Genomic DNA, 20212 nt, shown 5'->3' on the forward strand with positions numbered 1-20212 from the left:
ATTATGATTCTCGATGGGTTGAATGTTAAGTAATAATTAATTTAGCTTCTGATAATATTGAAAAAAATAAAATAATATAAAATTATAACAATCAAGATATAAACAAGTTAATATAAATAACTAAATTATATTTCATAAAAAAATAGTAGTTATCAAAACAATTTATAACTGTATACACTTTTTATCTTTATTAAAAAAAATTTAAGAAACTTCAAAGGTTAAAAAAATATACTCCTTCAGAACCAGCTTTTCATTCTGGTTTTGGACTACCCCTTCTTTACTGAGAGTTTTGGAGTTAACATACTGATGATCAAAGTAGTTTAAGATTTTAAAAGCAATACAAAGCATAGAAAAAAATTGCTCAAAAGCAAAAACATTACACACTATTTTCGTATTTGTTCCACATGGACATCCCCACACAGGCCTAGAGTATGACTTTAACAGTTGGTGCTGTGTGGGCACCACCACGTTTTCTTTACTATACAGTTATCAGAAAATATAAAGTATATGTGTTTTGCATCAAATAAACAATATCTGAAGGGATCTATACAAAAATACTAATTACTCAAATAGTTGAATTCTGATACAATAACTAACAAGTTGATCAGAAAACCTTTTTGCCAGACAACATACCAGTGAGCTGGCACCTGCCACCGTGATACCTGGACTGTATTAAGAGTTACAGTCACCACAAGAGAAATATAATATAAATATATGTGTTGTATCCTCGTTTTTCATGAGGAAGGAAACCTACTTTTGTTGTCATTAACAAAACCAAAATTCCCAAATAGACCCTGCATCATGGATGAAAGGTGAAAGTCAGTCAATGCTTGTCCAGTGTAGCTCTAAAAAACTTAGAGTACCATATTATATTTTTAGTTTGGAATCATCTTCAGAAACAGAATTCAATTCCCACCCCAGCACATCCTTTTTTTCCAAATTAAAATTTTCTATTCACTCATCATCATCATCATCATAATCATCTTAATCTAAGACTGCTAGAAATGGTTCAGTAAAAGTGATTTGGTCTCTAATTTCAATCCAGGAGGGAAAGATATTACCCATGGTCCATTTGTTTCGGTATTGATTTAAATGACATGCTGCCCTATTACGTTTCCATACTAATATGCTCTATTATAAATTTACTATTTACTTTTCCTCTCTGATCAATGAATCTTAAAAAGAAGAAATAAAAACAAACAGTTCACTTTCCACTTAAAATGAGAGATGATTAACTCTGGCCTAGATTCCCCACTCAGGGCCCCAGTAATTGTGTGCAACAGAATTCATACATTTTTTATAGCAAACAATTATCAACAGAACATTTATAAAAAGCTGACTTTCCTGCATCATATACCACTCTTCAAATTCATCAAGCAATTCCATCCGTTCAATCCTAAACAGTAAAGTTCTAACACTTAGTATCTTTTTACAAAATTTACAAGAAAGAAACAGGCTACCAACCATAAAGTAGATAGAAAGAGGAGAGGTGATAGAAGATCAGGGAAAAACTGCCTTACATATGAAGATATGAACTTTAGTATCCTGCCGTTCCATCATATGGCAATCATAAGATATAGATAGAACATAGTACCTTGAACAGATTAAAATGCTGATAGGAATATAAAACCAGGCAAAAGAGAAGCCAAGAGATAGAAGAAAAATCAAATATTACTGAAGCTTATTTAGGCAGAGTTGATGAGGGACCACCACCCTCCCAACCAAAGAAATTTGGTTATTTTCATCATTATGTTTGTTCACCATGACTTTAAAAAAGATATTGCCCAATCCAAAGAATATTTTTGTTCTGAACAGTTTATCATTGTACTCTTAGTCTAGTCAGACACAACAGAAAGGACCATGATGACTACACAAGAATACCATAAATTTGTTTTACGAATGTTATTCTTTAACTTTTGAAGGCCGCAAGGCTATTATTGCTAAGATAACTCTACTGTTATTAATCAGTAATCTTTATCATTAAAACACCAGAAAACACTAACAATTGTAAATTTTATAGACAAACTTCCAGATCTAATTCATCCCAGGCAACAGACATCTGATACCGAGAAAAAATAAAATAGTATTACTTACGAAGTAGAATAAATACACACTAAGACTACATGATGAACCATTTCTGATATTGATAATCGTTATGATAGCAAGAGTTGCAAAAGTCTCAACCATTTCTAGTTTAGTCTAGTAAGTTCTAAGACTATTCATGCCTAGATGACCCATTTATCATCATTTAGACGTTTTTTCCAGAATTGTAAATTGAATAACCAATCAGATGCACTGTAATAAGTTTAAAAAATTAAAAAAAAGGACCCTTTCTAGAAAAATTTACATTGTATACCTGCCCCATCCTTGGTCTAGAAATTATTTTTCCTTTGCAAGTAACCTTGGTGTAGAATGCCCAAGCACAACCTCAACTCTGGTGCAAAACAAGAAAGTCAAGTCATATTACAGTATCATATGCATTGACGATCATACTATCTATGGAAATATCAACCAACGCATGAATGTATTTAGAACACACTTTTATGCACTTGAGATAGATATATATAATTCAAATAAACGGTTCATTTATCCACTCAGAAACCAACTTTTTTCCACAAATGCATGTATGTCTGTCCATTATAGGATAAGTAAGAGCAAAAGATTAAATCAAATTTAAACCAATAAAATATACAACGGCAGCAGTTATCATTTTACAGTCTGTTCTTACAGTAAAACGAGACATTTTTGTTGAAGCAATTCTTCTAGTCACATTGAAAAATTATGTCAAACATTTGTAGAAAGTATGCATAAATAATGTATTACATTCTTTCTTATCCATGAAAAGTACAATGTTTATTGACCAAAATATGCATAAATAATGTATTATCAACCCTCAACCTAAAACTCAAGGTATAGTGATGGTTATAAGCAAATAAATTCTCCACTCAAAAAGTTTATGAGCCTCACTTCGCATAATACAACACAACACATGTTGTATTCCCTTGTAGATGATTTTGTAACCAAGATTATCAAACTTGAGAGTCTATGTAGAGGAGTAAGAGTCTACATAACATGAAAAATAAGTATGATGCCATCCTAATTCAACATTTCAAAACGAGTTGAAAAATGCAGCAGCTTGAGCATCAACTTTTTCTTTATCCCCTTTTGTACAATTGATTTAAAGTAGGTTGAATGCCATCAGTAGATTTTCCTTTCCTTATTTTTGAACCTCTTACTACTAGTTTGAGTTCTTGAACAATGTTTATAGGCCAAAATATTCATAAATAATGTATTATCAACCCTCAACCTAAAACTCAAGGTATAGTGATGGTTATAAGCAAATAAATTCTCCACTCAAAAAGTTTATGAGGCTCACTTCACATGATGCGACACGGCACATGTTGTATTCCCTTGTAGATGATTTCGTAACCAAGATTATCAAACTTGAGAGTCTATGTAGACTCATGGGAGCGATATAGACTAGTAAGAGTCTGCATAACATGAAAAATAAGTATGATGCACATTGGAAGTCCCACATCGACTAGAGATAAGGCCAATTTAGAGTATATAAGTGGGTGCAAACCTCACCTTACAAGCCGGTTTTGTGGGGTTGAGTTAGGCTTAAAGTCCACTTCTTAAAATGGTATCAGAACTATGGTTAGAGTCTATCCTAGCGATACTTGTTGTTTGTTAAACATATTGTTCCACTTGCTATCAGGCCGCTATCGGACCACCCATTAATGTCTAGTCTCACGCTCGAGATGTATATACCTCGACGTGAGGGGGTATGTTGGAAGTCTTACATCGACTAGAGATAAGGCCAATTTAGAGTATATAAGTGGGTGCAAACCTCACCTTACAAGCCGGTTTTGTGGGGTTGAGTTAGGTTTAAAGTCCACTTCTTAACAATGCCATCCTAATTCAACATTTCAAAACATGTGTTGAAAAATGAAGCAGCTTCAGCATCAACTTTTTCTTTATCCCCTTTTGTACAATTGATTTAAAGTAGATTGAATGCCATCAGTAGATTTTCCTTTCCTTAATTTTTAACATCTTACTACTACTTTGAGTGGTATCCCTTTCAACTTACTCATCATCAAACCCTTCAATGTTATTCAACCTACTTTCTTCATTGATTTAGCTTTTGCCACAACTTTCATCATTACAATTTCAAGCTCTCGTGACACCAAGGCACAAGGTTCAAACTCATAATCAATACTGACAAGATGATGCTTGAATTTGAAAATTCCCCCACTGAATGTCTTTAAACAATAATTACATTAACATTTTTTCCATTGCCCAAAACATCTATTCCATGTTTTCTCTCATCCTATTTCCTACAACATATTTACTTCTAGGTCAAGGTGAGGTTGCATCAACATTGACATCAGAAGAATATAAACAAGTCCTACTTTCAGTCATTTTGAAATTTTTGCAACTAAGCACGAAATAAATAAAAAAACTTTAAGAACAAAACAGATCCAACATAAAGAAAAATAAGTAAAAACAGAGGAAAAAACAGTTAACTTAGTTGAATGTTAGTGTAACAAATTTCAAGGTAGCTGAATAATTATTGATGCAAAATCGAGAGAATTATTCAATGCAGCTGCATATTACCTTAACCCCCTATTTGCACTATGAACATAATTTCAGAAATGGTGCTCTAAGGGTAAAAGAAGGGCTGTATATATGCAGATGAGAAGATTGATCAAGGATGTTGCATAAAGGAAAAAAGTTAATTTGCAACTTATTGACTTTCATTATGCTAGAGGACTTCTTCTATGGAAAATACAAAATGATTGTAAGAAAGTTATGCTTCCTAGAGGATGGTGGGAGATCTTTGGAGATGAAACTCCAGAGTTGAAGAGATTTGTTGTTCTAGTTTTGTACTTGACTTGCAATTCTTTTGGGCTGATGGTGAGACATAGGGAGGACCGTTATTTAGTTTGGAGAAAGATATTGAAGCTACACTCAAGAAATATGAGAAAATGAGTGATAATTGAAGATGATGATAATGTTGAGGTTGAAGAAGTTGACGGTCAAGGTGATGGAGGAAATGTTGACAGCTGGATCAAGTTCGAGTGATCCAACTCCACATGCATTTGATCTTGATATCATTGTTTTTTAAGCCAATGCCGATGATGCACACTTATCATCAAAGGAAGAGCTTGATGGTGATGAAGATTATGATGATCTTGGAGATGATGTCATTAGAGGATTGGAGACAAAATCTTGAAGATGCTTTTTAACTTAGTTATTTAATAGTATGGTCGTGAGAATTTATGTTTTGCAACTATACAAACATATCTATTTGGTGTAGATTAAACTTATATAATAGTCATGTCTACTAAATTTTGTTACTAGAGTTATGGAACTATTTTTACTGCTTTGATTAATTATGGAGTTCAAATTTTGATTAATTATTGTAGTGAATTTATTTTTTGATATGATGTAGTGACTTACGAGGCTCCGAGTTGGGCCTCATATGACAACCGGGTGAGGTGGGAACAAGTTTCATCAATTAAGGATATAATAAGACAAAAAGTATCTTGGGGATATGAGAAAACTTTTCATATATTGAATTAGTCGAACCATTGAGATATGAGAAAACTTTACAGATACATTCACCCGCCCATACACACACAAATCGGATATTACTCATATCCAGTACCCAATAATTCAGGGATTTCCGTCAAAACGGAGATGGATTCGAAAAATACTCACGAGGACGGGTCTATTTGCCGTCCCTAGCTCTACGAGTCAAGTCTATAAAGCTCTCATGAGCCTATCTATTTAGATTTTCACGTCTGATAACCATGGTATAGATCATAAAACCCAAAACATTACATAAGTGCCATTGTTCGAATGGAAAGAATCCTGGGGATTAAAAGAAACACGTTCTAGAGAAACTAAAATCAAAATATTCAAATGAAAAGAAGATTCACTTAACATAGCATTATGGGCAAAAAATAGTATAATGAACAAAATAGGGACAGCAATTAGAAAAATAGACACGTCCAATTCATGGGTAATCAATCTGACATAAAATGCAAAGCACATATGGCTGTCTGTATGTGCGTATTTAAGTGAGACAAGAAATTCCACTTTTGAGATCAGACATTTCCAATGTATGGGTAATCTCAAACGAGCCAAATGAAATCTAAAAATCAGACATTATAAAACAATTCTTTTACAGACATACCTCTAAATTCCGTATCATTTGTTCTCCAAAAGCATCATCTGGGTGGGATCTGTTAGCAAAACGAATCATATAATGCCAAGAAGATCGTACTTCATTCATCTAAAAGAAGTAGGAACAGAAATTTTGAAGGCTCTAACCTACTCATACAAAAAAAATATTGCTGCAGAAAAAGTTTAGGAAGCCCAACCAACAATTGCACGAGTTGAATCAGGATCCAAGTTGATCAGAACACATTCTACAATTATAAAAGTTGGCAGACAGATAACAATATCAGAATGAATCAATTTATCATGCTTTGGTCAAGAAAGATACGAAGTTAATTTAAATTAAACCAAATATACATCCACCCTTATATACAGGGAGATGGGATCATCATTCTCAAAGAGTAACGATAATAGAGTTACTACTCATATTCACCTTCATTTTTTTGTGTGTGAGCACACATAAATATACAAAGACAAGGAAAATTAAGAATTCTTACGCTCAAACTTGGTTTATTCTGCTCATTTCCATTTGTTAAATGTCAAAACATGTGAAAGGGAATAAGTTATCACTTTCCAATAATAAAATTGAGATGTATTGTTTTCAAAGTGATTTTAAAACGTCAGTTCCATACTCTATTGTAAGCTGTGTAAATAAACACATATTGCTGTTGCTGTCCAATTATTAAATTCAGAATTATTGCCATTAATGAAAATTACAACACATGAAATTAACAAGAGAAGAACAGAAGAAGCACATGATAAAATATCACTAATGCCTTTAAAACCTTTTTTTGAATTAGAACTTCCAAAGGTGGCTGATACCTCCAAATAAATAAATTATTTATGAATGGTAATAGAATTTCAGAATTGTACAGAAGAGAATGAGAGATAGAAGGAGAGGTGACAGAATTGTAAACATCTTAACAAGAGGATAAAGCAAAGGAAAAAATGGCCTAAGGCTCTAATCAAGCCCCGAATCAAATTATTTTGCATTGATAGTACGCATGGGTAAAGAAGGAAACATTTTTCCTCACCAACAGGCAACGATAAACCTACAACAGTGTGAATAAAAATAATAAGAAAAATTTTGCAGAGAAGTTTCAGACAGTGCAACGGATTCACCTTAGGTGAAAAAGTATGAGTTTGTTCTACAATTAGTACAGTACCTATACAAGGACACAACAGAAAATATGTCCAAACTACCTTCGGTGCCATTAGAACAAACAGGAAAAACAAAGAGAATAACATCAGAGCCAGGAGAGAATACCAAAATCTTAGTCATAAAAGCTGGAATGGATGCTGGATATAATCTTACATAACTACATACCTAACAACAATACCCTTATGTCACTAATTCAAATTTTCCAGCACTAACTAGTCACAAATAAGAAGAGACAGGTCCAAAAGCCATAAATTTGTAAACAAGCAATTAGTAGCTCAGCAATACTAATCAACCACAATTCCACATTCATGCACTGATGCACCTAATCCATTGTCCACGTTCCTTAAAATTAAGTAATTAATGCACACAGTGTAGAGAGGAAGTTATATTCCACCTCCAAAAGAAAAAAAAAACTCAGCTAAAAACACATTCGTTGCTTGAGAACTTTCAAATTAGTCCTTGCTCCTAATCTCCTTGTCCCGTGTTGCACAAGGTATGATATTCTGTCTCTTAAAGATTAAGATTAGAAAGGCAGCAGGCCTTTAGCACAGGAGAACAAACAGGTACAAAAAGGAAAAGTGCACTCATAGCATGTTAGAACATAAAATAATTTTAACAAGACTTAAATGCAATTCACTCAATCCACATGTCTCCAAAACATAGCAAACCTATAATTTTAAAGGTACAAGCAAATTAGCTCTTAAACATAACTTGTGAAGTACTTAAAAGAACTCACAAGATGGCACGTGCAACTGAAAATATGTTGCATAAAAGCCTGCTCCGATTGATAATATCTGCTTCTTTACAGGGGCATCTTCATCTGATTTCTTCTCTACATCAAGAAACTGAAACAGAAGTTTCCAAATAACAGCCCAACGAGCAAAGTAATATAGTCACAAACAATACAAAAGCACCAACAAACTACTAAGTTGAAGAGCAGGAACTTAAACAATTCAATACCTTCAAGAACATAAGTCCCACCTCAATTAATAATTGGAGTTTCTCACAAATAAATGAATGTAGTCATCTTTCATGTATCCCTTTTTGCACACATAACCTACAGCCAGTTTATACAGATGAAATAGTTATCATACAATACTAATGGTTAACAACATTGCAATTCATTTAAAATCTGAATTCAATAGTGACCAAAAATGAGAAAAAAAAAAATTCAAGTATTAAAGTTATCTGAACCAATGTCACATGTCCATAGTACATGACTTTTACCATTAACGAACAGGAGGGTAAACATAATCAGATTGCTATTTGGGATCAACATTCATTTAGAATTGGATCAGTATGCATGAGCTCCAATCAATATTCGTATGAGGTGAAAAACAATTGGATAGTCAACCAAGAAAATAAATTTATCCAATCAATGTTTTTTCAAAAACATGTTTTAATTTCTGAGCATGGCATCATGGCATGTCGTGCATGAATAATCAACATTCTCTTTTACATACAATACAGAGTTACATTTCATCAGAAACCAAAAACATTTTATGCCTCTAAAGAACCATTCAGTAATAATGAGACAAGATTCAGCCAGATTAGTGCTTACGCTTATTCACATTAGAATCCTCCAAAGGAACCATCTAGATTAACCTTCTATAACATCCATCTTGCCAGGTCTGAATGCAACCTTAACACCTCTGACAAGCCAATCTAGAGAAAGCAAACAATGCCAAAAACCAAGAAGTAGAAGAAAATATTTACACACAACGAATTAAAATTTCAGAGAGAATAGATGATGGAAAACTCATTAGTTTTAGAATCTAACCACCGGCAAAAAAAAAAAAAAAGTGGGAAGGGTGGAGCAATTCTAATAAACCGACAAAAACGTAATAAAATATCATATTCGTATGTCATTTTTTCGCGGGAAAAACACGCTTAGAAAAACAAAACAGCTTCTAGATAAACCCGTTCCTAATTCACCAATTAAAAAGCCTGCATATGCATTGGTCTTAGGCAAAAAAAGAAAGAGAAAAGGAGATGGGCGAACAATGTGCTGCCGGAGGCGTCATCGTTGGTGGCTTGCACCGCTTCACTGTTGCTTTGTGAATCGTGCATCAAAGTTGATCGATCCTGTTAGGTTTCGGAATGCAAAGGGAATCACAACAACCCAACCGGATTCGGGCGCCGGGAGAAAAAAACCACGTTGGTTATGCAATTACAAAATAAATCAATAAAGCGCATTTTCCTTCTAAATCAATAAATATATAAATATTTATATGTATATAATTATGATAAATAGATATTTTAAATTTAAAATATATGTTCTAATTAAGATTATGTTGTGTTCAAATTATTAAAATTAAAATTCATAACATTACTCGACACAACGATAGATTAACAAGAGACGTTTTAAGATTATTTTAAATTTATAAAAATTAGTATAGATCGCATCTGTTTATTTTTAAATCGAGATGAATAAACTGTAACAATTTGGGATTGAATTTACTCTCGATGTAAATTCCAAGGACATTGTCAAACAAATTTATAGATCAATTTATTTTGACAGTCGTGTACAAATTTTGCTTTAATAAATAAGTAAAAGTTTGGTTTTAATTTTTCTAAATATATATATATATATCAGTATTCAGATAATACTATTATACTAGATTTTTTTTTTCTGATACGATTATACTAGACGGCTTTACATAAATAATTTTGACATAAAAAATACTTTATTTTAAAAAAATATTTATAGAAAAGTTTATCTTATCATACTCTTAAAACATTCAGTTATTTTAAAATACACATTTTAAGCAATTTTATACATTTTGAATATAAAAGTATTTTGAACTTCATTAAATACGTTTTGTTTTCACTTCCAGAGTTAAGAACGAGCAAACTCCTCGTTCTGCCATTACTCTTCGAAATTCAAATTCGAAACGGAAGCAAATCGAATTGATTTTGTAGGAAGATGGAGCAGATGCAATCGCAAGCTATGGAACACTTCGTGATTAAAACCATTTCTTCCTTCAGCGCTAACGTCCTAGCTTCCGTTCTTGTAGAAGCCACTTCTCACCGCAACCTCTTCATTTTCTCAGATTTTTTCTCCCTCTCATCTCTTCAGCAGGTTCTTCACTATTTTTCTCCGCACTGTTTGCTTCTAAAAGTGATAGTTTTCGATTTGTGAAGGGAACTGGAAAAGCAGGACTGACTTCATAATTCTCTGGTGTTTTTTATTGATTTAAGGCGATCGCGTTCACTGTGATTATGTTGCATTTTATGGCTAGTACTTTAAATAATAATAATACGAATAATTATTCTTGTTGTTATTATTATAAAGGCAGTATTTAGTTTAGGCGATTGCCATTTTTTGTGGTAATATGAAAATTTGTGAGATTAGCTCCAAATTGATCGTGTATTCCTGTTTTATGGCGAACATTTTTAATTACTATTATTATTATATAAATAAATGCATAATTTATTTTAGGGAATTTCTGTTGTCCATATTTTTTAGGTAATATGAAAATTGTGAGTAATATGAGAATGCTGTTTTCGCCATTTTTTTTCCCTGTGAAATAGTTCCTAGCTATATGTCCTGCTGTAATTTTTTCACTCGTGATTTCTTGCAGCTTAAAGCAACTGAGAACTGTGTTTATCTTGATATGCTTCAGTTGTTTGCATATGGAACATGGAGTGATTACAAGAGTAAGCCTATGGATTTACTCTTATATTATTTTTTTCCCTCCCTACATTTATGATGGGTATTTGCCTTCCTTCGTTGTTTGTTTTTCTTTTCCAACAGTAGTATGTTGTTGAGGTGTCAGATCAAATTGTAGCATCCATCCTTTACTATTTGATGAATCTTCATGGAGAATAATGAATTTTGGATTTATAATTCTTAATGTAAACACTGGACGTTGGCGACTTGAGATGGAAAGTTGGAACTTCTATGAGACTATATGAAAGGGTGATTGAAAAATAAAGAAAACAAACGACGACTCATATGTTGACAACCAATATTAGTGATATTACCACTTATTTAATTACTTGTCATTATTTTTAGACGTTTATTTCATTGTTTTAGAATTTCTCCTTTTTGTATTTTTACTTATAGTGTATTTGAAATTGTCCTACTTTCGGTTAGTTAATGTTTATACCCTTGCTATATTGGTAGTTCTTTTTGCCGTAAACAAATCTGCAGGACAATTTAGTTGTTAGTATACATTGCAGTTTTTTAAAGTCATTGCCATGTTTCTGGAATTGGCGTAGCACCATCAAATATGATGAGGTGGATTTTTTATTTTTTACGTATTGCCTTGAACTCCTATTCGTTAAAATCACTAGTTTCTTAAGTAATGCGTTCTAATAGGCTTAGTTAAGTTTTAAGTTCTAATTTTTTGGTAAATTTAGATATTTTTAATTGAGTCCCTTTTATTTATTGTATATTCAAAAGTTTTATATTTTTTAATTGAGTCCCTTTTATCTTGTCCCATTATCGTGCTATCTATTTCCTATAAGAAATGTGAGATTTTGTGATTAATAAAGCAAACAATATTGTGATTAGTGTAGACCGACAAAAGACTTTTATTGTTTTAATATTGTTTTATATTAATCACAAAAACCTCACATCTTTTAAAACATGGAAATAAGGAAATAAGATGACTTGACAAAATAACTAATTAATGAAAAAATTAAACAACAAAAACTCGATTAAAAAGCATAAAAATTTTGAGTACTCATTTGAAAAAATTTAATAAGTCATCTAAATAATATAATGTATGTGTGCTGCAACAGAAGCATATTTTTCATTTTGTGATTTGTCAGTCATAGCTCATTATTACTGTGCTAAGCTTGATGTACCCTGCATATAAGAAGCCTTTATACACGTCGTATTAGTTTCTACTTTGTGGTTTGCAAGGAAAACTCGTACATTTATCCTCATGTAATGATTTTTGTTATTTTGTTTTAGCATCTCTGTTTCCTTATTAACTTATAAGTAAATAAAAATAAAATAATAGTGTTTATTAAAATGTTTAAGTGGCTCGTAGATAATGCTGGTCGTCTTCCGCAATTGATGCCTGATCAGATCCTCAAGCTTAAGCAACTCACTGTTCTTACACTGGCTAGCACGTACGAGGTATTCTTTCTTTTGTTTCTGGATCTGTGGGATATACGAGGTATTACCTATTAAACCCACTGTTATTGGCTATCTTGTGTTACTATTTTTCTTTACATTGTTATTGGAGGTGATCACTTAACCATTATAATGTGAGAATGAGTGGTACGTGACCTACTCTACTCCAGATGACTTGCCTTATTGTTGTAAGTAATGTTATCAATGGAAGGTCACATATATATTTAGGTTAAGAAATGAATTATTTCTACTGTGTCTGCCTTGTGATTCTCCAGCCCCCACGCCTTCCCAGTAGTGACCTACTCTACTCCAGATGACTTGCCTTATTGTTGTAAGTAATGTTATCAATGGAAGGTCACATATATATTTAGGTTAAGAAATGAATTATTTCTACTGTGTCTGCCTTGTGATTCTCCAGCCCCCACGCCTTCCCAGTAGTGTGCTAGGTCCTGAATTTAGGTGCTTATGCACTGATGGTTATAATGGTTGTTTAGTTCCCATATCAATGTGGGGGACTTGATAATGCTGTCATGCTTTAATTTCTGTATTCTATTTGTTACGTTCTGGCAGACCTTTTTAATCTTCGTCATTCATTTTGATATATTGGATTTGCTAGACAATTGACCAATGTGCGTACAACACAGTTACTTGTAGTTCTTACATCTTGTGCTCTTTGCAATACTCGCCTATTTTAATGGTGCTCTCCAGTTACCCTTAGATCGTTATGTGGTTAGGTTTTGTGATAGATAAAGTAGGTCAAACTATGGTAAACAAGTTTAAAAAAAAGAAACGGGCTAAAATTCATATTCATTCTTGATGCTCCTATATTTAACAGGTGTTCAAATGGAGAATTTTACAATTTTAAAAGGTTAAAAAAGTTCTAACACATTATTTTTCAATTGGTTTCATTTCAAATTTATTGAGTTTTAATTTTATTTTTTGAATTAAGTATTTCAGTTTCTATCAAAAACAAAATTATCAAATTAAAAACCAAATAATACTAGTGACAAAAAATAATCATTATAAACTCCAACAGCAAAAATTTGGCTGACATCCAACAAAAAATAGCTTCACCAACACTGGTCAAGAAGATTCTATTAACAAATATCCTTTGCCTACATTATTGGAAGATAAATAATCTCAAGGTCAACAGCAAAAATAACCCCTAATAACGTTGACTAAAAACTTTGACTTGCATTAGCCAAAGGTGCTAAAAAAAGCCTTGGCTGACATCGACAGAAAAAATAATGCAGCCATTGTGGGTCAAGAAAACCCTGATGATGTTGGTCAAAAAATAATCAAGACCTACTTTTTAGTAAAGTTGATAAAATCCCAGTTAACTTTGATAAACTTTGATTGAAAATAATCCCAGTTAACATCAACCAAGACAATTATTTGGCCACACGAAAAATACTCTTGATGTTGACAAAGAAAACACTCACTAATGTTAGCTAGTAAATAATACTGAGCAAAAGAGTAACCTCGGCAATGGTGGCTGAAGAATATCCATGATCATGTTCAACATGAAATAAACACCCACCAAAAAAATATTTAAAAAATAGATGTCGAGGAATTAACCTTGACTAAGCTAACAGCATCTTGACTGAACTTAAGCTGACATGTACTAAGCTTCTTATAGCAAGGAAGACCCAACGGTCCTATAATATGTGCTACACTTGTACCATGCAGATTACTACTCAATTATCCCTTTAGCAAAGAGGGCTTTTGGGCATGTCTGTGTCCTTTGAGGGCTTGCTATCATTTTGTTCATGATTCGTCCATGGTGTTTTGCTGTAGGACTATTTGAGAAATCAGCTTTCTCTTCTTTGGAGGATATATTCTTTTTAGTTACACTTGGAGAATATCTTATCCTCCCTTTAGTCCTCTGTAAACTTATAAAAAATGGATCCAACTCTTGGAATCTATTTCTTGATTGTGTAGGATTGTTTAATCGAAGTCATCATTTTAAATTGTCATCTCTTTCTCATAGAACATGAGTAACTTTCTGACAACTTTTGCTTTTTTGACATTTGTAATCAAATTCTGTAAGTGTGTTTATTTTTCTTTAGGTACTACCGTATGACCAACTGATGCAGGAGTTAGATGTGACAAATGTTAGTGAACTTCAAGATTTTCTGATTGATGAATGCATGTACTCGGTAGGCATCATTCTCTTCAAGATAATATATTTCTGCTCAAACTCAAATGTGGTAATATTAAGGGGATGTGAATTTCCGCAATTAATATTAATATTTTTATGATTATTTATTCATTGCTATTATAATAAAATAATTCATTAGAAGAGGGAGAGGATTTCGGGGGTATAATAACATCAAATCTTTCTACTGGAAAAAGGAGAGAGTATAATACATCCACTACACTGTTATTTAATTCTTGTGCAAGAAAACATCAGCAAAAACCGTAGTAAGTTTCATAAATCACATACAATCTGTTAAAGGAACTAATGGAGACGTTTTGGTATTATTCTTTGCAAGATCTTTTTTGGTACATTTGTATAAGATCTTTGCATATAAAGGGAATAATTTATTTTAATATAAATCAGTGTTACAATCCAAGCAACAGCTACTAGGGGATCTGAGAACATTGTTGCAATGGTTATGTGATTGATCTATTTTATACTGTTAATGCATAGAGATACATTGCATCGAAATGGTCTTCCTTCCCCCCTTTTTTTTGTTTTATAATGTTCATTCAGTCCTCTGCTAATCCTTTAATTCTCTTCTGCTACAATGATAAATTGCATTATAAATGTGAAATAAATATATTCATCATTAATTATGTTACCTTTTTTTCTGCTAATTTTTAATATTATCTGTTGGCTTGTGCTATTTTCTTTTATAACATTTTCTGACTAGTCATTCAGCAGAAGATGTAAGATAGTCATTAATAAGCTTTATGGATTTCATCAGGGACTAGTAAGAGGAAAGCTGGATCATCTGCGACAATGCTTTGTGGTCCTAGCCAATCGTTATCTATTATTTTCTAAAAATTTCACTTTTGCTCCCTTGTGCCTTTTAATTTAACAAGTTCCCTATAGGAATTTAGTTGACTTTTTAGGACCATTTCAGGTCCAGTTTGCAGCATGTAGAGACTTGAGTCCTGCTAACCTTGGGAGTATGATACAGACACTCTCCAACTGGTGATGCATTTTTCTTAGAGTAGGAGATTGAATTTGATCATATGCCTGATTATTAGTAATTGAATTGCCTCATCTGATGGTAACCATGGTTAGTAAGACTTGATAGTGGTAATATCAATGCAAAGCTGTAATTTCACTGCCTTGTTATTTCGGAATATTGAATTTTTGGAGTCTGGCCTCTTTTGAAAATAGGCCGTATTATAGTTTTCTCAGCATTCAAGATATGTTGAAGTTAGTTTGAACTTCCAGTTATCAACATATCTCAAATTTTGTATTTTATAGAAAGCTTTTTGATTCTTAGGTTTTTACTTACCATTTTTGTTTGTCTTGTTCATGGTTCAGAACTTTTCAAAACGGTAATTATGTACGTTCTGCTAATGTTTAGAATGTGATAGACTTCCTCTCCTGAATACTACTGAAATATAATTTATGACTGGGAAACATAGGTTGTCTGCATCAGAAATTCTTCTTGTTGTACTTCAAGAGGAAATAATATTGACTGATGCTAGGGATGAAATTGAGAAACTGAAAAAGAAGTGTGTGGAACAGAATCTACAAGAAGTAAAGAATAATCTTGTAAAGGTCAGTTGAGTTTATTTTCATCCTTTCTTTTCTCAGCATCCTCCCCCTCCCTGATACAGATGAGAAAATGTCCAATAAATTATTCCTTACATGTAATTTTGATCTTGTATATAACTTGTAGGCCGTTCCCATAACTGATTATGTATCCTGTGGGAAGCAGGATAAGTTGTGTAAAGGATTTGTTCTGGATAACGTCCTTGCTTTAATTTAAAACTCAATTAGCAAACTTAGGGTCAAACCTAATACCCACAATTGCATTCTATAATTTTCTCCCATTTTTATTCTGGTGATTGCCTAGAAGTTTCATGTGAGATCATGATACATCTTTTTCTCATTATGGCTGATTGTAAGTACCTATTTTGGGCATTCATTGGTGGAATTCTGACAGAACTGGATCAGAATTAGTAAGAAAAACGGAAATCTAATTCAAATCAATCCTCACACTGTAGCTCAATAGTAGGTGGATTCATAAACGGAAATGGTTATGACAAATTGCTGAAAACAAATATATATAACTCAAGTATTTTCCTACTCTCATCTTCTATTACCAGTCTTTCTCTTTTTGATATAAACCTTCTGAATGGCTGATTTACTAACACGGTCTTTATGTTTGAATGGAACCAGTAAGTATCTGTTAAATATTACAAAAAATTTGTACAGAATTTTTTATCTAAGGAGAAAAACTCAATTTCTTTATTAACTGATAAAAAACAACTAATTGGTTTTGTTTATTGGATTTGATACTACTATTTCTCACTTTGGACAGGACTCTGTAAAAAATAATTTAGTAATCAAAATTGAACGCCCGGATTTGAGAAAAACGATATCGCTCTGCTGATTTAATTTAGTTTTATTAGGTTGGTCAGTCAGTTCCTTGAATCCCTCCACTGTATATTTTTTCTTTGCTGGATTAACCCCTCTAATGTATGCAGTTAGTTATATGGGATGGGGTAGTTTGGCTACTGGAAGATGTTTAAGAGGAAAAGCGTTTATTATTACGAGGGAGGGAAAAAAAATAGTCCCAGAAATATATTGCACTCTATATTTAAGATGATAACTGTCTGCATAAATATCATATCCAACCTGCCCTTCTATCTCTATATTGACTTTAAATTTTGAGGGCAATTGTGTTGGGCAAGGATTTTGCGTTATACTTGTAATGAATAGAAAAAAACATTAAGGATTTGGAATTTCATTTGATAATAATATAAAACCTTGTCTGCTAGACACACTGATAAGTTGCTGTCATAATTTATTGTGGGGATATATTGGTCGACATGTCTTTGTTACACTAAATGTATGAACCACAACTGCTTATCTGTTATAGCAGTTCAGTTTCCCTCTTGTGTATATATATATATAATATAATTATATATATAAATATATATATAATATATAATATATAATATATATATATATATATATATATATTATATATATATATATATAATATATATATATATGGGCTCTTGTAGCTCCCATTAAAAGTGCGTTTACAATATACAGATATTTTCTTTCTCGTATTTTCTTTCATTGTACACTGTAAACAGGCCGGTGTTGATATTTGGAACCAAGAGGATAATGAAGGTCGCTGCCGACAGCCGAAGAGGTATTCTTAGACAACTTTGCGTATACCAGAGTCAGAGTATTTAATAAATGGATAAAATATGTTTTGAGTTAAATTTGGTCTAAGTTTCCGAATTTTAAAAACAGCGATTTTGGTCCTCGTATATTTGATAATCTGTGAATTTCCTACCGTCCATATTTTAATGAACATAATGGATGAAGAACAAAATTCCCCTAAAAGGACCAAAATTATTACTTTTAACGTATAGAAACTTGGGTAAATTTGGATAAAAAATTGTACGACTCAAAAGTTGCACTTTGATTAAATGTATTAATTAAAAATTTGTTGTCTATAATCTAACTAGTCATGACATCACCCGACTGCAATACTAAAATATCATCGGTTTTCACTGGCATATCATCTTTAATCTCCACATACAATATTTTATTAGAAGTTACAGACCCTTTCTCCCCCTTCCCTTTGCTTTTGACCTGCAAAGGAAAGCTGGATATGAATGTTTTCTGTAGCATATATTTAAAGCTTGAATGTAATTGACCTGAGCATTTTTTTTTCTTAGATAAATAATTTTTTTCTCATATTGTATTACTATAAAGCTTGGGAAATTTGCAGGAAGCGGCATATAACGTTTTGAACATTGCAATGGTTGAAGACGTTAATTGGATTGGTGTTTTAGTAGCTTGCCTGACTTTTATTCTTGGCAAGGCTCAACTCACAGTATATCTTTTAGAGACAAGTATATCTCATCGATATTGAACTTGTCTATCACACCACAATAAGAGGCAAGAACAACGGAAAACCTGTTATTTCTGCAGTTTTTTTTTTTAAAACTTATTGAGCCATTATAGTTGTCATACAGATGTATGGTGGTGTGGCCTTTTATTTGTGTTTGTAAATGATACGTTGGTTTTGTTTGTACTGTGCCTCGTATGAACTAACTCGTTGTGTATGTGCATCATTTTCTTTAGTTTTTGTTCAAATACTAATTTTAGAGGATGGAAATGGGGGAAAATATGGAAAAATATGACCAATAAAAAAATGAAAAATAAAAGACCAAAACAAGAGAAATTTATTTTATTTTCCTTTTAAAAACTAACAAAGAGTATTGAGAATAGATTTAAAAAATATTTTTATCGAACACATTCTTTTTTGTTTTAGAAAATATAAACAATCAAACTAACAATCCCCGTGTTAAATTATCTTTTTACAATGATAAGGAAGGTTGATTTTCCAAAATTCATAGAAAAATGTATTTTGAATGGTACCAAAATACATAGGAACATTACAAAAAATGACAATATTTTCTTAAAAAATTAATGATTGATATATAATTTTGAGTTTTAAAAAAGACGTACTTAGTTTGTCTATTATTTAACCACATAACCTTTTATCCTTTTAAACCTATAATTATGAATATTTTGAATAAAATATATGGTATATATTTATTAAATAAAGTTGAATTGTTTAAATTGAGCCGAGTCTTGGCTCTCTCACGATAGAGTAATGCTTTTAAAACTTCTTAAATAGTCAACATATCTTAATTCATATTGAATAAGTAGTTTCATTTTCAATATTTTCATAAATATGTTTCTTATTAATAGTACTGTAATTTGGTCAACATGCGTGTTTCTTCTTTCTCACGTTTTCAGTCCACCGTCACCATGTTCCTTTAGTATTTTGTGGCAAGATTGTGCTGTGAGAACTTTGTTCCATGTTTCTCGGAGGGTCAACGACTGCCATGTGAATGAGAATGGAAATGGCAACCAGTAATTGTCACACACCAGTTTATTTCATTGAAAGACATTTTCATTTATCAATCCTTAAGAATATATAATTATATAATTTAGCAATTTCACTCCCTAAGTATCTGTTTAGACATAATCAAGACACTACTGAACTCATTTGCTTTTCACAAAGTCAGATTTATCTTTCATCAAAACAATAATAGTTATTGAAGATGACCAATATTACTATTAAATGATTTTAATTACATTCTATACATTTCAATTAATTAAGTTTTTCTTTAAAACAAATGTAAAATCAGTGTTTGAACTAAACTGTAAAAGAGAAAGAGAGAAACGATATCATGGATTAAGGATTAAAAGTGAAGAAAAAACATAAACTAATATATGTTTTTCTTTTCTGTTTTTGAAATATGGAGTAAATATTTTTTTTCCAATCCGTCAAATTTAAAGAAAAAACCGTTTTATTAGTAAAATCTGGTTTTAGTTCTTAAATTATAAATTTGAGGAACTAAAATAAGTTTTAATTCTTGACTTTAAAATAATTATTTCAATATCTATCAGAAGGACTACATCTTTTTTTAATTTTAAGAGATTAAAATTGAGTTTTTCTAAATTTGAACATCAAAAACATCAAAACTATAATCACTCTAAATTTCAAGAAATATATATATATATATATATATATATATATATATATATATAT

At 31.8% G+C, this 20212-nt stretch overlaps 1 protein-coding gene and 1 long non-coding RNA gene across 7 annotated transcripts; one reads left to right on the plus strand and one right to left on the minus strand.

Annotated features, from left to right (window-relative positions):
- Positions 1-349: 349 nt before the first annotated feature.
- Positions 350-9526, minus strand: LOC124842079 (uncharacterized). Of its 5 annotated transcripts, none has more exons than XR_015786300.1 (8): positions 9351-9526; positions 8910-9013; positions 8309-8405; positions 8085-8193; positions 6340-6437; positions 6203-6251; positions 2357-2434; positions 350-1396 (listed from the first exon to the last, which is right to left on the minus strand). It is a non-coding gene; the product is annotated as an uncharacterized LOC124842079 (long non-coding RNA). The 5 variants fall into 5 exon arrangements; XR_015786298.1 differs by having other exon boundaries at positions 1521-2434; XR_015786299.1 differs by having other exon boundaries at positions 350-2434; positions 8330-8405.
- Positions 9527-10160: 634 nt separating this feature from the next.
- LOC124842071 (COP9 signalosome complex subunit 7-like) lies at positions 10161-18731 on the plus strand. 2 transcript variants are annotated; one of them, XM_047318480.2, is made up of 9 exons: positions 10162-10430; positions 10933-11008; positions 12352-12440; positions 14507-14596; positions 15368-15412; positions 15527-15597; positions 16044-16179; positions 17730-17788; positions 18377-18731. In XM_047318480.2, the coding sequence occupies exons 1-9, from the start codon at positions 10275-10277 to the stop codon at positions 18396-18398; spliced, it is 744 nt and encodes a 247-aa protein (XP_047174436.1). In that variant the 5' UTR covers positions 10162-10274; the 3' UTR covers positions 18399-18731. The 2 variants fall into 2 exon arrangements, with proteins under 2 accessions (XP_087969956.1, XP_047174436.1); XM_088113830.1 differs by lacking the exons at positions 17730-17788; positions 18377-18731 and adding an exon at positions 16301-17535 and having other exon boundaries at positions 10161-10430.
- Positions 18732-20212: the final 1481 nt, after the last annotated feature.

Source organism: Vigna umbellata, chromosome 4 (genome assembly GCF_029865625.1).
Source record: "Vigna umbellata cultivar VRB3 chromosome 4, Vumbellata_1.0, whole genome shotgun sequence".
In the NCBI taxonomy this organism is placed as follows: domain Eukaryota; kingdom Viridiplantae; phylum Streptophyta; class Magnoliopsida; order Fabales; family Fabaceae; genus Vigna; species Vigna umbellata.